At 39.8% G+C, this 16,405-nt stretch overlaps 1 protein-coding gene across 1 annotated transcript in view; it reads right to left on the reverse strand.

Annotated features, from left to right (window-relative positions):
* Nucleotides 1-15,969, reverse strand: part of LOC136751457 (pyridoxal kinase) — a 141,483-nt gene extending 125,514 nt beyond the window's left edge. Inside the window, exon 1 of the mRNA XM_066707084.1 lies at nucleotides 15,630-15,969. Within this exon, the coding sequence (XP_066563181.1) occupies nucleotides 15,630-15,719 (90 nt within the window). The 5' untranslated portion in view covers nucleotides 15,720-15,969. The remainder of the gene's footprint in view (nucleotides 1-15,629) is intronic.
* Between the last annotated feature and the right edge of the window lie 436 nt (nucleotides 15,970-16,405).

Genomic DNA, 16,405 nt, shown 5'->3' on the forward strand with positions numbered 1-16,405 from the left:
ACCTCTCTTCCAAGACTCCAAACCCCAGAAGCCAGCAGGGCTCCTGATGGCCATAGCCCTGCCCACCACTTCCCCTATAAAAGGAAGCAGGAAACTAACCAGAGTGTGCATGCTTGGCTGGGGTAGCAAGGTGCACAGGAGGGTGAGAAGATGACGGAGAGAGAAGAGAGAAGAGTTCACAGTTGACGGATTCACTGGCTTACGACCCTTTTTCTGGACCTGGACCATTCTCCCTCTTAAAACCCGGACTGTCTGACAACCTCCAACCAGTAACAAACTTTGATTACGGACTTTGATTAGGAACCTGCCTTGCCCCTGTCATACTTCTGTCTGCCCGGTGTTCGGCTCTGCCAACCTGGGCATTTACTGTTATTGTTAGTAGTTTTTGGTTTGTAGTTAGGGACCATTTATGTTTAGTTAGTGCTCAAACAGAGCTAGGTTTTGTTTTGTTAGTTTTGCCATTGAGGGAAGAAAATAAAACAACAGCGAGCCTGTTTTGTACCCTCTGCCTGCCTCCCTACAGTGTGTTTCAAGACCAGACCCTGCCTACATACAAGCCCTTTCTTGTGACAGGCCCCCAACCCGTTACAATTGGTGGAGAATGCAGACATAGGCTGCGTGGTCTGGATCAAGAAAAGAGACGCACACAAGGTTGTTTTGGAAAAAAATAAATAAAAATGGGCCGAAAATCCAAAGCCAAAAAACAAAGGCAGGCACAATAAATGGCGGCGGTGGAAAACACAGTGGAGATCGGTGCGGACTGGTTGTTTAATCCCAGCTCTCCACTGTGGCTGCAGACAGAAGGCCTCAAACACCTGCACCTAACCACTTGCTCCTTACTGTTGGAGTTTCTGTACCTGTCTGTTCCTGACAAACTGGAAGTTATCCAAGGAGGTCAGTCTGACATGAAGACAGCTGTGCAAGAGTTGCTGGATTTCATGGAGAAACGGAGCCAGCAACAGCAGGAGGACAAGGCCATGCAGCCAGAGGAGGCAAAGCTCTCGCCGGTGCCCCGCTTCCAGCCTGAAGGAGAAGAGGAAGTGCCTCTTCGACTGCAGTCTTCCCAAACCACTGATTGCAAGGTCTGTCCAGTGTGCCTTGCAGGGGAAGAGTGGTGTTCCAGGTTGCCAACCCGGGCATTTACTGTTATTGTTTGTAGTTTTTGGTTTGTAGTTAGGGACCATTTATGTTTAGTTAGCCTGTTTTTGTACCCTCTGCCTGCCTCCCTACTGTGTGTTTCAAGACCAGACCCCGCCTACATGCAAGCCCTTTCTTGTGACAGGCCCCCCAACCTGTTACAGTGTCCATTAGTATCTAAGTGATCCAAGGATCCTATCCAGTCTATTTTCAAATGTTCCCTAATTTTCAGCTTCAACCACATCGCTGGGGAGTTTGTTCCAGATAGTGACAACTCTCTATGTAAAGAAGTTTCTCCTGTTTTCCGTCCAATTTCCATTTGTGTCCCCGGGTCCTTGTGTTCCTGCATATCTGGAAAAGCTCCTCTGGTTTCATGTGGTTAATGCCTTTCATGATTTTGAGGACTTGAATCAAGTCCCCATGTAGTCTCCTCTGTTCCAGAAGGCCAAAAGGCCCAGAAGACCACAGAAAACAACTGTGGCAGATGACAGAATTCTTTCCCTGGTGAAGAGAAAAACACATCACAACAGTACCATCCAGGAGGTAGGTGTATCTGTGTCAAAGTCAACACTCAAGAGAAGACTTCACCAGAGTAAATACAGAGAGTTTACCACAAGATGTAAACCATTGGTAAGCCCCCAAAACAAAAAGACCAGATGAAAGTTTGCCAAAAAACATCTAAAGAATCCTGAACAGTTCTGGAACAACATCCTATGGACAGATGAGACAAAGGGACCACATATAAAAATGGATGTGATTCCTACCCCATTCACCCAATTTGGATGTAACTACCCTCAAATTAAAGATGAAAGTCTACACGTATTGATTATATATGTAGCGTAAGGTACACTTATAAATTTCAATTAAAGAAGTGAATTTATAGTATCACCTTATCACGAATCCTGGAATCTTGTAGAACTCAATTTCTGTAATAATTGGACACAGACACCAATTCCAAAAATATAAATTGTCAAATTTATTCAAAACAAAGACTAAATGTAGCACTACACTAATTATACAAAAGAGAAAAACTAATTAAAATTCAACTCTAGATCAACAAATCAAAGACAAATCACTTCCGTGACCAAATCAAAGACCATGGGATCGCATATGATAACACAAATCGTTAAACAAAAAAGGTTATAAACACATTGACTACAATACCGGTTAGTAAGACGAAGGTGAGTCTCTCGTTAGTGTTATTAGTCAGACATTAAATAACTACGCAGGTTAGTATTTATGTCAGGTAACTTCTCGTTATATATATATATATATATATATATATATATATCAGTCTCATTTACGTTTAGGTGCCGAGAAAGATCCTATCATTACTTGTTACCACAATTTCCCTTAACTGATTATTATTCAATGATTAAGGATAGGCAGGGCCACCAATAATCTAATGTCTATTAACTTGTGTCAATTTCAGACTAAACAGTTAAACATTAATGAGAAGATATTTCTTGGCGTTGACAGATTTTATTTCTAAAATTATCAAAAAAACAGTTTAATGCAACACACATTTATACTTAAGAAAACTAAATGATATTACACATTCTAGAGTTATGAATCACAGATTAACATTTCTAATTGATTTCTCAAATGTCATGAATCATGAACTCCAAACTGTTAAACTTATCTGAACTTCGTCGCAGAGAGGCCTCTCTGGCTCCGGGCTCAGATAACAGCACACGGCACGAGGTCCATGTGGTTTGGAACAAAGGCAGTCCGGTTCGGCTTTGTCCAAGAACTTCCACTCAGTCGATGCACCTGGAAGTTGGGGTTTCGCAAAAGTAGAGTCGTTTCCAAACAGATTTTCCACTGGTTTGAAGGTTCCAAGGTTGTGCACAAAATCTTCTTTGTAAGCAGGGGTTCCACCGTAGTTACTTGAAGACGAAGTCTTTGAGGAAAGCAGGGCCCTGTTTGTTCCAAGGGTCAAGTTTCTTAAGACTCAAATAGCTATTTAAATGACTGACACTTTCGTATACAGTTGACTTAGTCAATTGTCCAGCTGTAAAACTCCACTGATCAGGTGGGCACAGGCGGGCAGCGCAGTCTGTAAAGTTCTTTATTTAATAAAGTCCTTTAAAAGAATTCTTCGTACGGCTCAATCTCCTTCTCCCAGTTTAACTCTTCTGTTGCCGGCAAAGACTTGGTTGGTTTCTGGTTCCGGTTCTGGCAACAGAGCTACAGGTTGAGCTGTGGAAGCGAGTTACTGGTTCAGGTGAGAGAGAGAGAGAAAGAAAGACTGTCCGCTGTTCCTTGTAGTCTGTCAGATCAATAGGTGATTGGTTCCTGAGTTCTTGAGATTGGATTTCGGTTTCAGCCCCCAGTGTCCTATTGGAGGGGGGCTTGATTTATGACTGATGTCAATCCATGCCATCTTTTGGAAATGCCGGTTGGCCTGGGTTCGTAGCTCTATGTTGGGATTTCGGCTCTCATCCACTTCAAAGAGTTTTTATCACCTTTCTCCAGACATCTCATAGCAGAATTCCAAACTATTTGGCCTCTTCTCTTTGCCATCCTCCCCAAAACTGTCACTTTGATGCAAACCAGTTCCAAGCTGATGAGCTAAGGAAATCTGATAACTTTGGGGGGGAGAGGTCTTCTTTAGATCAGTGCTTCAGCTCAGAGCCCAAATGCTCTTATCCAAATACACCCAACATAACGCTACATATATATTCATTTCAAATCCATTGTGGTGGCGTACAGAGCCAAAATGATGACAATTGTGACACTGTCCAAATATTTATGGACCTCACTGTATAGCCTACTTTCTAAATATGTCCTGAAAGTTTCATTCCATCCGCTGCTTATAAGATGGTTAAAAAAAAAGATTTGCTGCTAGACCATTTAAAAAAAAAAAAAAAAAAAAAGTATTCCTCACATCAGGATATTCACTAACAGGTGTTCAATTGCAGATGACAGTGAAAGCGATGTTATTGGTTTGGATGTTTCGTCTGAAAGTTTTGATGTGGAGGTCAGTTCACCCCTACGGTCCCCGACATCAGATACAGGAGAGCAGGAAGACGTATAAACATTTTAATTTATTAATATACGATGGGGCGCTGTTGTAATCCCTGGACACATTGAGACAGACTGAGAAAAATTAAACTGATTATTGCTTAGCTCTTACACCTTCCTTTAAATGAAGTGTGCATAATTATCATGCACGGTAAACAATGGTATAATTAGATTAATAATAAATACAAAATATTACTTCGCTTGTATTTCATTATTATTAATCATAATATTTCCTTTGTTCATATGCAAACACTAATACTTTAAATTAATTTACTTTCCGTTTGTAAATACTATATTAAATTGCCATAACGTGCAATTAATCTCTCAGTTAGTAATATTGCTTAGCAGTTCATTAATTAATTCTAATACATTTTAGGACAGCCCTATAACTCTTAATATGTGAGCACAAAGTGGATAGAGAGCAGAAAATCACAACAATATTAATATGATACTTCGTGCTCTGCGCAGTTGGCGCCGTTTCTCAGATTCTGTTGTCTCTTCTGAGAAGCAGCTCGGCCGACGTGACTTGCTTGCTGTCCAATGTCATCAGTCAAAAATATTTCACAATGTACCTCCCTTTACGTAATTGCTTCTGAAAATGCTGCAGCAGCTTCTTTATTTTTTCAGCACTTCTAAATCTCACAGCCGCTGCAAATCTCGCAGCCCCTGCTTTATTTTTTCAGCACTTCCAAATCTCGCAGCCGCTACAAATCTCGCAGCCCCTGCTTTATTTTTTCAGCAGCTGTTTTATTTTTTCAGCAGTTGCACTTCAGGGCCACCGTAGTTGTGACATACCTGGATGCAACCCTATATTATATACCCATTTACCATGGGCTCTCCCCACTGGGTGCGTTATTTTTGGTAACAGGTTTTTGTTAGAGCTAATACAGCAAAACAGCCTGAGACATGGTGAGCTTGTCCTGGTGTGACGTCACCCACAAATTAGCTGCAGCCTCAAGTGAGCTGGACTTTTCACATAGGCGTCACTTCAGACTTGATTTTTATACACTTAGCATTAAAACCTACACAGAAACTAAACATATTAAGCTTTTAAAGTGTGGTAATTCTGCTTCAAAACTTTTTATTTTTTATCTTTTTCCCAAAAATTTGAGTGATGAGATGGGGGGCCAGTGGGGTGCCCAAGCTTCATAGCAGGGTGGCCGTGGCACCCCCGCCCTCCCCTCCCTCCCGGGATCGCCCCTGACTGGCCTATGTTTGACACCACTGCTCTAGCAGAAACATTACTACACTACTGCCACCAGTACTCTTTCGATCTCTAATTGATCAAGTATCCTACATTTTAAAACGTATAATAAAATAAGTACAGTTATGACTAAAATTTGACTAAAACATATGGTCATTTTCGTTGACTAAAATAAATTAGATTTTAGTGACTTTTTTTTAGTGAGACTAAAATTAACGCAGACAGCATGAATGCAAGAAAATCTTATACGTATTTTAGTCTATTTAGACTATTTTTTTGTATTATTTTATTTACCCTTCATTTAACCAGGAAAAGAAACTCACTGAGATTAAAAATCTCTTTTACAGGAGTGGCCTGGTCAAAATCAAACTAAATCTAAAATCAAAATCAGGTGGCAAAAACTATTGGAAGGGCACTATACACATACAAATGTCAGTTTTATTGAGTAATAATCAATCAATGAATGAATACGTCTCTCACTTGAGACTTAAAGCAAAAGCAAAGTAGCCTAAACTTCAAATATTTATTTCTCAATGCTTTATATTAAGTTTTAAATGTAAAGCATACAAGTCTTTATAATTCAATATTTAGCTAATTCATATTCTTGCTTGCATATAGCAAATCCTGTGACATAAATTACATAAATTAGCCACCAAGGTGTTCCACAATTTGAATTGGCCAACATGTTATATTTTACTCTCAATGAACGCAGACAACTTCAGCACTGAAGAACTGCTGTTCTGTTACTCGTCTTTCTGTTAGAATGCAGATACAGTGTGGAGTTGTGGTTAGGGCTCTGGACTCTGGTGCAGAGGGTTGTGGACTCAATCCCAGGTGGGGGACACTGCTGTTGTACCCTTGAGCAAGGTACTTTACCTAGATAGCTCCAGTAAATGCCCAGCTGTATAAATGGGTAAAATGTAAAAACATAATGTAACAATTTTAAGTCACCTTGGATAATAGGCTAGCTTTGTACAATACAGACACTGCACTATGAAAACAGCATCTCAGAATGAAAAACAAACTGTGCTTTGAACTAGAAAATAAATAACAGCCATAGTGGCATTCTCTCCATACTCTCCATACCTTCTACAGTCTAGATCACTTTTTAAGTAAATAGTTATATTTGGTACTTTAGTTATAAATGCAAAATCACTATAGCCTAGTTATCATTAACTATGCAAAGTCAAAGTACATTGCACATATTATTAATAATACATATGTTAATAATTTTAGTAATTATTGTTAATAATAATAGGGGTAATGGTATGCCATACTGACAAAATAAAACGCATACACAATAAAAATAATATTACCTTTTTATTGTTGCAGTCCTAACACATCTTGTATTTGCCATCATCATAGCCCATTGGGGTATCAATACTTTACCCTGGACGTTTTTTCTTTTAGTGACAAAGGGAGTGGTGAAAGGGGACTGCATTCTCTCTCTTTCCAAGATGTGTCGTGCACGCCCAAAGATGAGAGCGCTTCTCTATTGGAGAGCACAAGAGCCGCAAGGAGCCGTGCACTAGATAGAACTGTGCATATTTCTTTCCCTCGTTTCGAGACACGCTGATGGTGGGTTGCAGTAACAGTAACGTTAGAGACTGCTTGTGAAACACCAGGCTGATGATGATATTAGCAAACACAGTTGTGAAAATAAGTGACTAGATTAAGTTTGAAGTCATATCGATCGATTTAACACTTTAACCTGGCTAAGGAGGATGGCAAAAGTTAGCTACTGTGTAAGTTGGCTACTGTAATATTAGCATGTGTGATTGAGCAGCATCAAGTGCTTTGGTAAATTAGCTAGTCTACCAGAATACTAGCTTGTGGTTTCTTCAGAAAGTGTGCAAATTGTCTTCTTACTTGTTCTGGTGTGCTACACCAGAACAGTGAAGCAGCAGCATCATTTAAAGGAAGGCAGCCAGAGAAGGCGGCTGACAGATTATATCCAATTACAGAGGTATCTAACAAAAATACTTAATCACTCATAGCTACAGTCCATACATGGACATGGATAATATCCTCAATATTAAGTTATGGGGAAATGATTTGTGATAGCTACATGCAGGTTTTTGTCTGTGTAGCTGAGATTCCGCTGAAAAGAAACATGTGCAGTTTGTTTACACTGAATCTTTCCTGGTTTCTGCAATCCAATGTACGGAACATGGGGATGGTATTGTCCAATAGAAAGGACATTACTATGGTCTGTCATCAGCCCTAGAGATCTCACATTTACAAATTCAAATATCTAGCCAATCCAAAGGACCATCTGAAACCCCTGGAACTCTGGAGCTAAACAGGTGTCATGTTAAGTGCTGCTCCACAGCCACAGCTGAGAGTGCAGAGGAGAGAGAGAGAGAGAGAGAGAGAGAAACAGACTTTTACATTGTAGTTTATAAACAATATGCTTTTTCTATTAACCAAACTGTATTGGTAGCTATGGATTCAGAACTAAAAGTAGTATGCATGTATAACATACTTATAAAGCAGTATCTGGGTGGAAAATGTACAAAACTGCATGGTTGATATGCATTTTGCCCACCTAAATGTGCTACAATTTTCTGACTCAAAACAATTAACAAAACAAGTAGAAACCAGAGGCAAAACATTGATATAACAGTATTTTTTTTTCCTAATGTAGGCCTACATCTCAAAGTGTACTAAAACGCTACATTTAAGGGTTAATGTCCTGCCAAAAAATATCAAAAGCGAAGATATCCCTGGACCTCCCTACATTTTACTCATGGTTTCTCAATCATAAACCAAGCCTATGTAATTTCCTGGGGGAAACACTGCACCAGATATTTGGTTTCACACCAATGGGAAATACAACTCAGGCATCCAAAATCTAGGATTAGACACTGTGTGACTGTGAAAGGGCCTATATATCCTAGTCCAGTGGTTTTCAAACCGGTCCTGGAGTACCCCCTGCCCTGCTGGTTTTTGTTCTAACTGAGGTCTTGATTGCTTAATTGAATCCTTAATTGACCTAACAAAGCAATATACCATTCAATTAAGTAATTAAGACCTAGGTTGGAACAAAAACCAGCAGGGTAGGGGGTTCTCCAGGACCGGTTTGAAAACCCCTGTCCTAGTCTGCTACTGTCTCCCTCTGATCAATCTCAACTGCCCATTCATTGAATGTGTAATTATTGTACACCCTTTGTCATTCATTACACTACCTCATGAAAAACACTACGAAAACCATATCAGGGTGATTATTTAAAGCTTCTTATATTTTTGGAATACACCGATCAGCCATAACATTATGACCACCTGCCTAATATTGTGTAGGTCCCCCTTCTGCTGCCAAAACAGCCCTGACCCGTTGAGGCATGGACTACACTAGACCTCTGAAGGTGTGCTGTGGTATCTGGCACCAAGACGTTAGCAGCAGATCCTTTAAGTCCTGTAAGTTGCGAGGTGGGGCCTCCATGGATCGGACTTGTTTGTCCAGCACATCCCACAGATGCTCAATTGGATTGAGATCTGGGGAATTTGGAGACCAAGTCAACACCTTGAACTCGTGATTCATCAGACCATGCCACCTTCTCCCATTGCTCCGTGGTCCAGTTCTGATGCTCACGTGCCCATTGTAGGTGCTTTCGGCAGTGGACAGGGGTCAGCATGGGCACCCTGACTGGTCTGCGGCTACGCAGCCCCATACGCAACAAATTGCGATGCACTGTGTGTTCTGATATTCTGCTATGAGAACCTGCTTAACTTTTTCAGCAATTTGAACTACAGTAGCTCGTCTGTTGATTGGACCACAGCCTTCGCTCCCCACGTGCATCAATTAGCCTTAGCCGCCCATGACCCTGTTGCCGGTTCACCGCTTTTCCTTCCTTGGACCACTTCTGATAGGTACTGACCACTGCAGACCGAGAACACCCCAGATGCTCTGACCCAGTCATCTAGCCATCACAATTTGGCCCTTGTCAAAGTTGCTCAGATCCTTACGCTTGCCCATTTTTCCTGCTTCTAACACATCAACTTTGAGGACAAAATGTTCACTTGCTGCCTAATATATCCCACCCACTGACAGGTGCCATTATAACAAGATTATCAGTGTTATTCACTTAATCTATCAGTGGTCATAATTTTATGGCTGATCGGTGTATATGTGAAGTTTGACCCTTCAGTAGTGTTTGTTATGCTAGTTAGAGTGATTACAGTATTTTTCTTGTGTGTGTCTGTCCATGTCTATCACTTCTGTGTAATGTGAACCCACCCCATCTAAATATTAGCTAGAAAACTGTATAGTGTGTATTCTGCTCATTTGGATATCTGAGTCAGGCTTGTGAATGTGTACATGTGTTTGCTGGGATGCTTATGGATGGAGAACAGATATAATCAGAGAGAGGGTAACTAATATCATACATGGCTCCTGGGGAATTGTAATGGCTGATCGGTTAATAACCCCATGCAGGAACAAGGGGGGAACAGTGGGGGGGGGGGGAGTCACAAGTGACAAAGGGATAGGGGTGGCCCCAATCCAGGCGAGGCAGTTGGAGCAGTGTTAGATATGAGAAAGCTGTGATGAGTTTTGAAGAGGACTAGGGCCAGAAAAGGGAGTGCAATCTTGAAACATGTATTTTCTAGCATGGATCCCTCAAACATGGCTCTCAGAGAGAAATGTTTACTGTGATCTGAGATTCCATGTCATTTGGAGACAGTTTTTGCTTCTTAATATCCAGTCAATATCTTCAGGAAACATTTACTGTTTTTCTTTATTTTAATTGCTATTGTGAATTTTGAGATTTAAAAAGCGATTTAACTAACTTTTCAGTAAAAATGCACCTCTATCCAATAGTTTATGGTAATCTTCAGTCATGACGAGAATAAACAGTAGCCAAAACCATGGATACTCAAATGCAACACAGCTTTCAAAAACACTTTCTATTGGTTACAGGTGTTTTAGTAAAATACGTTTTAATTGTTTTTTAAGACCTATGTTTCTCAATGGGTATGTTTTTGTTTCACCAGTAGTGTGTGTGCGGGGCACTGCTGTACTGAGAATCAATTTGGAGTCAGAAGCTTCCAGCGGGAAACTAAAACACCGTAACTGTGTTAAAAAACAATGGTAAATAAATATAATAAAGACTATAAAATCAAATAAACATGTAGGTTATTTAGTTTTGCCGTCATATGACACATCAAGTCCTTGCATTGTCGATGCAGTGCGCCAGCTAACTGATGTAACCAATCAGAACAGGGGCGCATTTTCGCATTTTGACCACAACACAACAAGGTTAAGCCACTAAAGCTGGGATAATTATTCGAGTTACTCGAGTCGTGGCGATTATTTTAATACTCAACGATCTTTTTGGTATTCGAGTAATCACCTTAATATATGCATACGGTATATCAGCAACTACATTCACACCAGGTGCGTTCTCAAATAATTCTGATCAGCTGTTCACTTGTCTGATCTAGGCAGGAATACTGAACAGCAGATCGCTATTACTGATTTGGTTGAGAGAGTGAAGTCGATGTATTAGTAAAATATGGAAATTTAAAAAAAAAAAAAAAAAGATGGCAGTTTTTTTGTGTGTTTAAAACTCTCTGGGGTCCCGGGGGCGGGCCTAGTGTTCTATGTCATATTACTCTTATCCTGTCTCCCATTGGTGCTCAAAGCTGCCACTCTTATGTGTCTTATGTTTAAGATAGCGAGTAGAAAGAGAAGGCACTTCCAGATGCAGAGCACATCTGCCCGCCATTGGTAGTCACCGAACTCCGTCACTGCCACTCGCTGGTAATTAGCATAAAGTTGAACGTGCTCAACTTCACTGTCGCTGTCGCCGGGAGATTTTATCTCTGAGTGTAGCTCTGCCCCCTGTCACCGGCTCTCATTGAAAATGAATGGGAGCGAATCGCTTTGTAGCGCTAGCGAGCAGGCAGTGTGCACGGACCTTAAGCAGTGCTGAGCTACCGGACCTTTAAGAAGGGAGAGGTATGAGAGGAGAGAGGGGGGGCCGCAGTCCATGCCCTGTTACCCGAATCCTGTCCTTCATTGGGCCAGCGGATCTGTCATTCTTACAGGGCAGGGCTGTAGCTTTCCAATGATACCAAACATGTCCGAGCAGGCTAGACTGCGCTGTGCTGTGTGTTAGTGCGAGAGCCCACAGACCGCACTTAGGGAAGCAGGGTGCTTACAGATTCTGAAACAGAGCAGAAAGATGCGATACAGCAAGAAAACCAAATACAAAGTAGAAAAATTGAATCTGACAGAAAAAATAAAACACCTTACACTTCGAAAACAAATCACAGATGCTGAGTCTGTTTACAAATCTATAACAGCCAACACGCCATGGCAGCTTTGTGGCTGGAATGAGTTACTGCAACAACAGTACAGAATAGCCTGTGACAATGTAAGGCCTAAAGTGACAATATTCAAAAGCCAGATTTTTGGAATTCTGTTTCCCTGTTTAGTATTCTTTTTTACTTGTATATAGTTATTCCGGCTGTTGGTAGCCTAATATAAATGGCTGTAATTTCTGTTCTGGAGGTCAGATTTGAGTAGTTATTTTTTTACACAAGTTCATAAGACTTTGAAGTTTCACTGTCCAATGTCAAACGTCTGCCTGGAGCACTAAAAAAGTGTTATATTGACCATAAATTAACTTTTTTATTATAAGCACTTTTGTATTTCTTCTCTTTTTTGATGTCTTTATTAACCCTGTTGGGTTAAACACAATAATTGTATGCTATTTTCTGAATCTCCAGTTTGTACTGAGTGAAAAATATGACAACCATAAAATCAGGTTAAAATGGGGGGGGGGGGGACCTCAGAGGGAAAAGATTCAGTATTTTTGTAATGCTAAAAAAAGACTAGGGATGCGGCGATCCGATATTTAGTATCTGAATCGGTCCGATACTGGCCAAAAACGCTGGATCGGATATCGCCAAAATAATAATAATAATCCGATCCCATCCATTAGCCTATAAATGCATTGAGCGACATGCCATAAAGAGAGGTGTGTCGTTAAACGAGCAATACGTGTCAGGTGAACATAGCTAGCTAGAACGTGAGTGAGACCTGTTTGCAGCGCTATCATCATGTCAGCCGTGTGGAGTTATTTTAAGCTTTTAAGTGCAATTTATGCAAAACAAGTGTTTCGAGGGGTGGCAGCAGCATTGGAAGTTTCAACACCACAAACTTGATTAAACACTTGCAGAAGCATCATGGAAAAGAGTATGCTGAATTTTTACAGGCAAAGAGTGCCAAGAAGAAAAGTGTGCCGCAACAACAAACATTGCAGGAAACATTTCTTACAAAATTCCCCATTGACAGCAAGAAAGCAAAGCTGATAACGGCGAAGGTCGATGAATTCATTGTGCTGGATGACCAACCCCTTTCCGTTGTTGAAATTGTGGGTTTTGGAGCCTCACTACACATTGCCAAACCGGCATTTCATCTCTGAAACAATTATCCCAAGTAAATACAAGCAAGCGTGTGAATTTATTTCGAAATGCTTGGTAAACGTTGACATGATTAGTTTCATAACTGACATTTGGAGCTCAGACGTGTGTCCAGTGTCATTACTAAGTCTGACAGCACAGTGGATAGACTCAAATTTTACTTTGCAAAAAGCAGTGCTGCATGCTAAGCAGTTTCGTGGCTCACACACTGGAGAGTCTATCGCTACTGCAATGGAGGAGATGTTAAATGTGTGGAAAATAGAGAAGAGGAAAGTCCATGTCGTTTTAAGAGACAATGCCAGTAACGTGATAAAAGTTTGGGAAAAGAGTTTGGGATGCTTTGCGCATACTCTGCAGCTTACTGTGAATGAGGGACTGTTATCACAGCGTAGTCTAAGTGATGCACTGGCTATAGGCCGAAAAATATTGGGTCACTTCAAACACTCAGCCCTCGTGTATTTATACTTGGAGGACATTCAAGCGGAGCTTAATATGCCGCCCAAGCGCCTGCAACAAGATGTACAAATGAGGTGGAACAGCACAAATTATATGATCGACAGCCTCATTGGACAGAAGCGGGCCCTGTGTGCATATACAGAGGAGTACGACCTGCCAGTCACATTGACTGCCAAACAGTGGGGGATACTGGAAAAGACAGTTGCAGTTCTAGCCCCTTTTGAGGATTTGACAAGGGATATAAGCTCTTCATCTGCATCGGCATCTGATGTCATCCCCATGCTCAGTGTCCTTAAACGCATTCTCACTCGAAAATAATGAAGTTGCAGCTAACAACTGTCACACATGTCAGAAGTTATATACCAATAAATCATGCAAGATATAATATCTCTATACAGGCAAACTTGTTAGACTGCATTACAGGTACACGCGTACAAGGTACAAGTTATTTAATTTGATTTAAGGCATGTCAAACTTAAAAAAATGTAAAATAAAATAAGTTATTTTGAGCAATCAATGAATTGCTGATCTGCAAACCCAGACCTTTGGTAGATCTAGATGTAATGTAATGCTTTTTTCCCCTCATTTATTTTAGTTGATTTAACTTGCTGCAGTATATGTCAAGACCCCACACAATGTCTCTCGACCATGAACTGACAGCCAAGTCTCATACTGGGTTCACTGGTACAAATTATCTGTGACCGCTGAGTCCAGTAACCACACCGCAAAAACACACAACCATACAGTTTGATGACCTGGTCAAAGCGCGAAAACGCACTCTAGATTGACGTATCGTTTACATATAAACCATTGCCCTGCTTAGAATCATTAGCCCAGTAAACACAACAGAAGAAATCTGGCAAAACGGGGAATTTATCAAACTTTTACATACAAAATATTGTATGTGTCTCCCGAATCCACATACTTCTGTAGCGTCTTGTTCTCAAGGCTACAACACTGCATTCTCTGTTTTGTGTGTGAAAAGTAACATGCCTGTAATTTGCTGGCATTCGAAGCCAGTGTGAATGAGGGTGAAACGGGAAAAAGCAGGCAAATGTTGCCTGCATTTTGCTGGCATTTCAGTATTTAATGTAGCTTTACTTAGAGGATTGGGAGGTTGCTGCAGATCAACTGGAAAGTCAGTTGAATTCTGTAGTGGTATTAATTTCCTTACTAGGGTGGGCTGTTAGACTATAAAGGAAAATGCTTGCCATCTGCATCAGGAAAACTCTCCTGTTGCTTCTTATTTTAGTTTAGCTCACCACCACAAACCAGACACATTTTAAATATGGAGTACTACTTAACAGTTAAATTTGTAAAAAATAATAATAATAATAATAATAATTGTAAAACATGAAATGCATACAATTTCTAGGTTATGGATATCTCATGTTTTTTTTTTTAGGATTTATGGACTTTATTTTATATAGTGATTTAATAAATGGTGAATGTATTAAAATACACTTTTATAAATGTGTTTAGGTTAAGATTGTTTGGTTACCTTTTCAGCCCACAAGTCCTGTGATGTCCAAATGACAAATTTACTTTTGTATATAATACTATTTTTATCCCAAATTGTGGGCACCCTCTTTATGAGTATGACACAGTCTTATAGATTGTAACATGATGATGAACATAATTATTATTTATTATTATCATCATCATCATCATCCTTAATAATAACTGATAGGCTAAATAACGTGTATAAGTGTGGCCTAGGCAAAAAAGCTTAGAATTGACAAGGATAGTTCTTAAAATCTATTGCTCTATAAACGATGTAATTTTTAGACTAAAGGTTTGGTCAAAGCTACTGCAATACTTCTGTCACATCTCCTGATAAACGATTGAATCTTCGTTTCTGCGATTTCAATGACGTCGTTTCAAACCCAGTGGCAATACTGCCTATCAAACATCTTTGCGGGTGTCGTGTGATATACTAATCATATTGTTCACTGACAGAAAAGCTTTGAATGTTAAATCCTTTGAGGATGCAGGAAATGCAGGATGCACAAAATGTGTGAAACAAAATGCCAGTGGTAACTTTTCGTATGACGTTAATTATAACAGGTCATCATAATCATTACCTTATGAATGTTATAATTTAAAAACAGTTATGAGATAGATTCAGAAATAAAAATAGAAATATATAGATTCCTTACAGAATTCCCATTTGTTTCTGTCTACACCTACCAATGTTTAATTTCAATCAACATGCATATATGCGTTAACAATACTATCACAATGTGACATTTGTACCTACATGTTCACAAGTGTCTGCACTTGTGCTTCGGGTTTTCATATTTCCACAATTACAATCATATAGCTCTAAAAAGACATGCATAGTATCACTAGCAGATGTAAATAAATGCTTCCTTACCTGCAGAGGGAAAGACGCAGATTTGTTACCGACATATCCTCTGACAACATGACTCTGAATTGATAGCACCCTGCATTCCATTTCGTGCATACAATTTTTTTTAATCTAAATATATGTATAACTATATATCTACAATACGTAAAAAAGCGAGTCACAGATACCAGGCCCTACAATCTAGAAATATACTAGAAAGGATAAATACAAGTATCAGTGGCAGGACTGAAGGACATGCAACACATTGACTAGACAGACAGAAATTCTTCAGGCAATTTAGGCGGACACCTAAAAGCGCTTACATCACGAGGGTAATAATTATCTGGTTAAGACGTGGGGGAAAAAAGTAATATTACGTTGAATGGATACTCATATTTACTTACATACATTTTTAAAATCAATGTATTTAATTTGTTTGAGACAAATGAGAGATAATCCACTGTGCGAGGATATATAGAACGAACCGTCTCATGCAGGCTTGTGTTTGAATTGGATGTGCTTTTTCATGAGAACACCTTTAAAAATTATTTGCTTTTCGTGTGGTGTTACTGTTATCATTTTTAATCATTACCCAACAGTCCTATAATATGTTAACTTTGCCAAACGTCGAACGTTCTGTTTAAAGCTGTCAATTGTTTTTGATTAATTAAACAATTATAAATATCGGATACAAGTATACTATTATAATGAAAATCAGTCTAAATTTCATTAAATGCAATATATCCCTACAAATGGAGTACTACTGATACGAGAACAGCTCAGGTTGCTGGGTTTAGGGGCGG

This window comes from Amia ocellicauda, chromosome 6, assembly GCF_036373705.1.
Source record: "Amia ocellicauda isolate fAmiCal2 chromosome 6, fAmiCal2.hap1, whole genome shotgun sequence".
Taxonomy (NCBI): domain Eukaryota; kingdom Metazoa; phylum Chordata; class Actinopteri; order Amiiformes; family Amiidae; genus Amia; species Amia ocellicauda.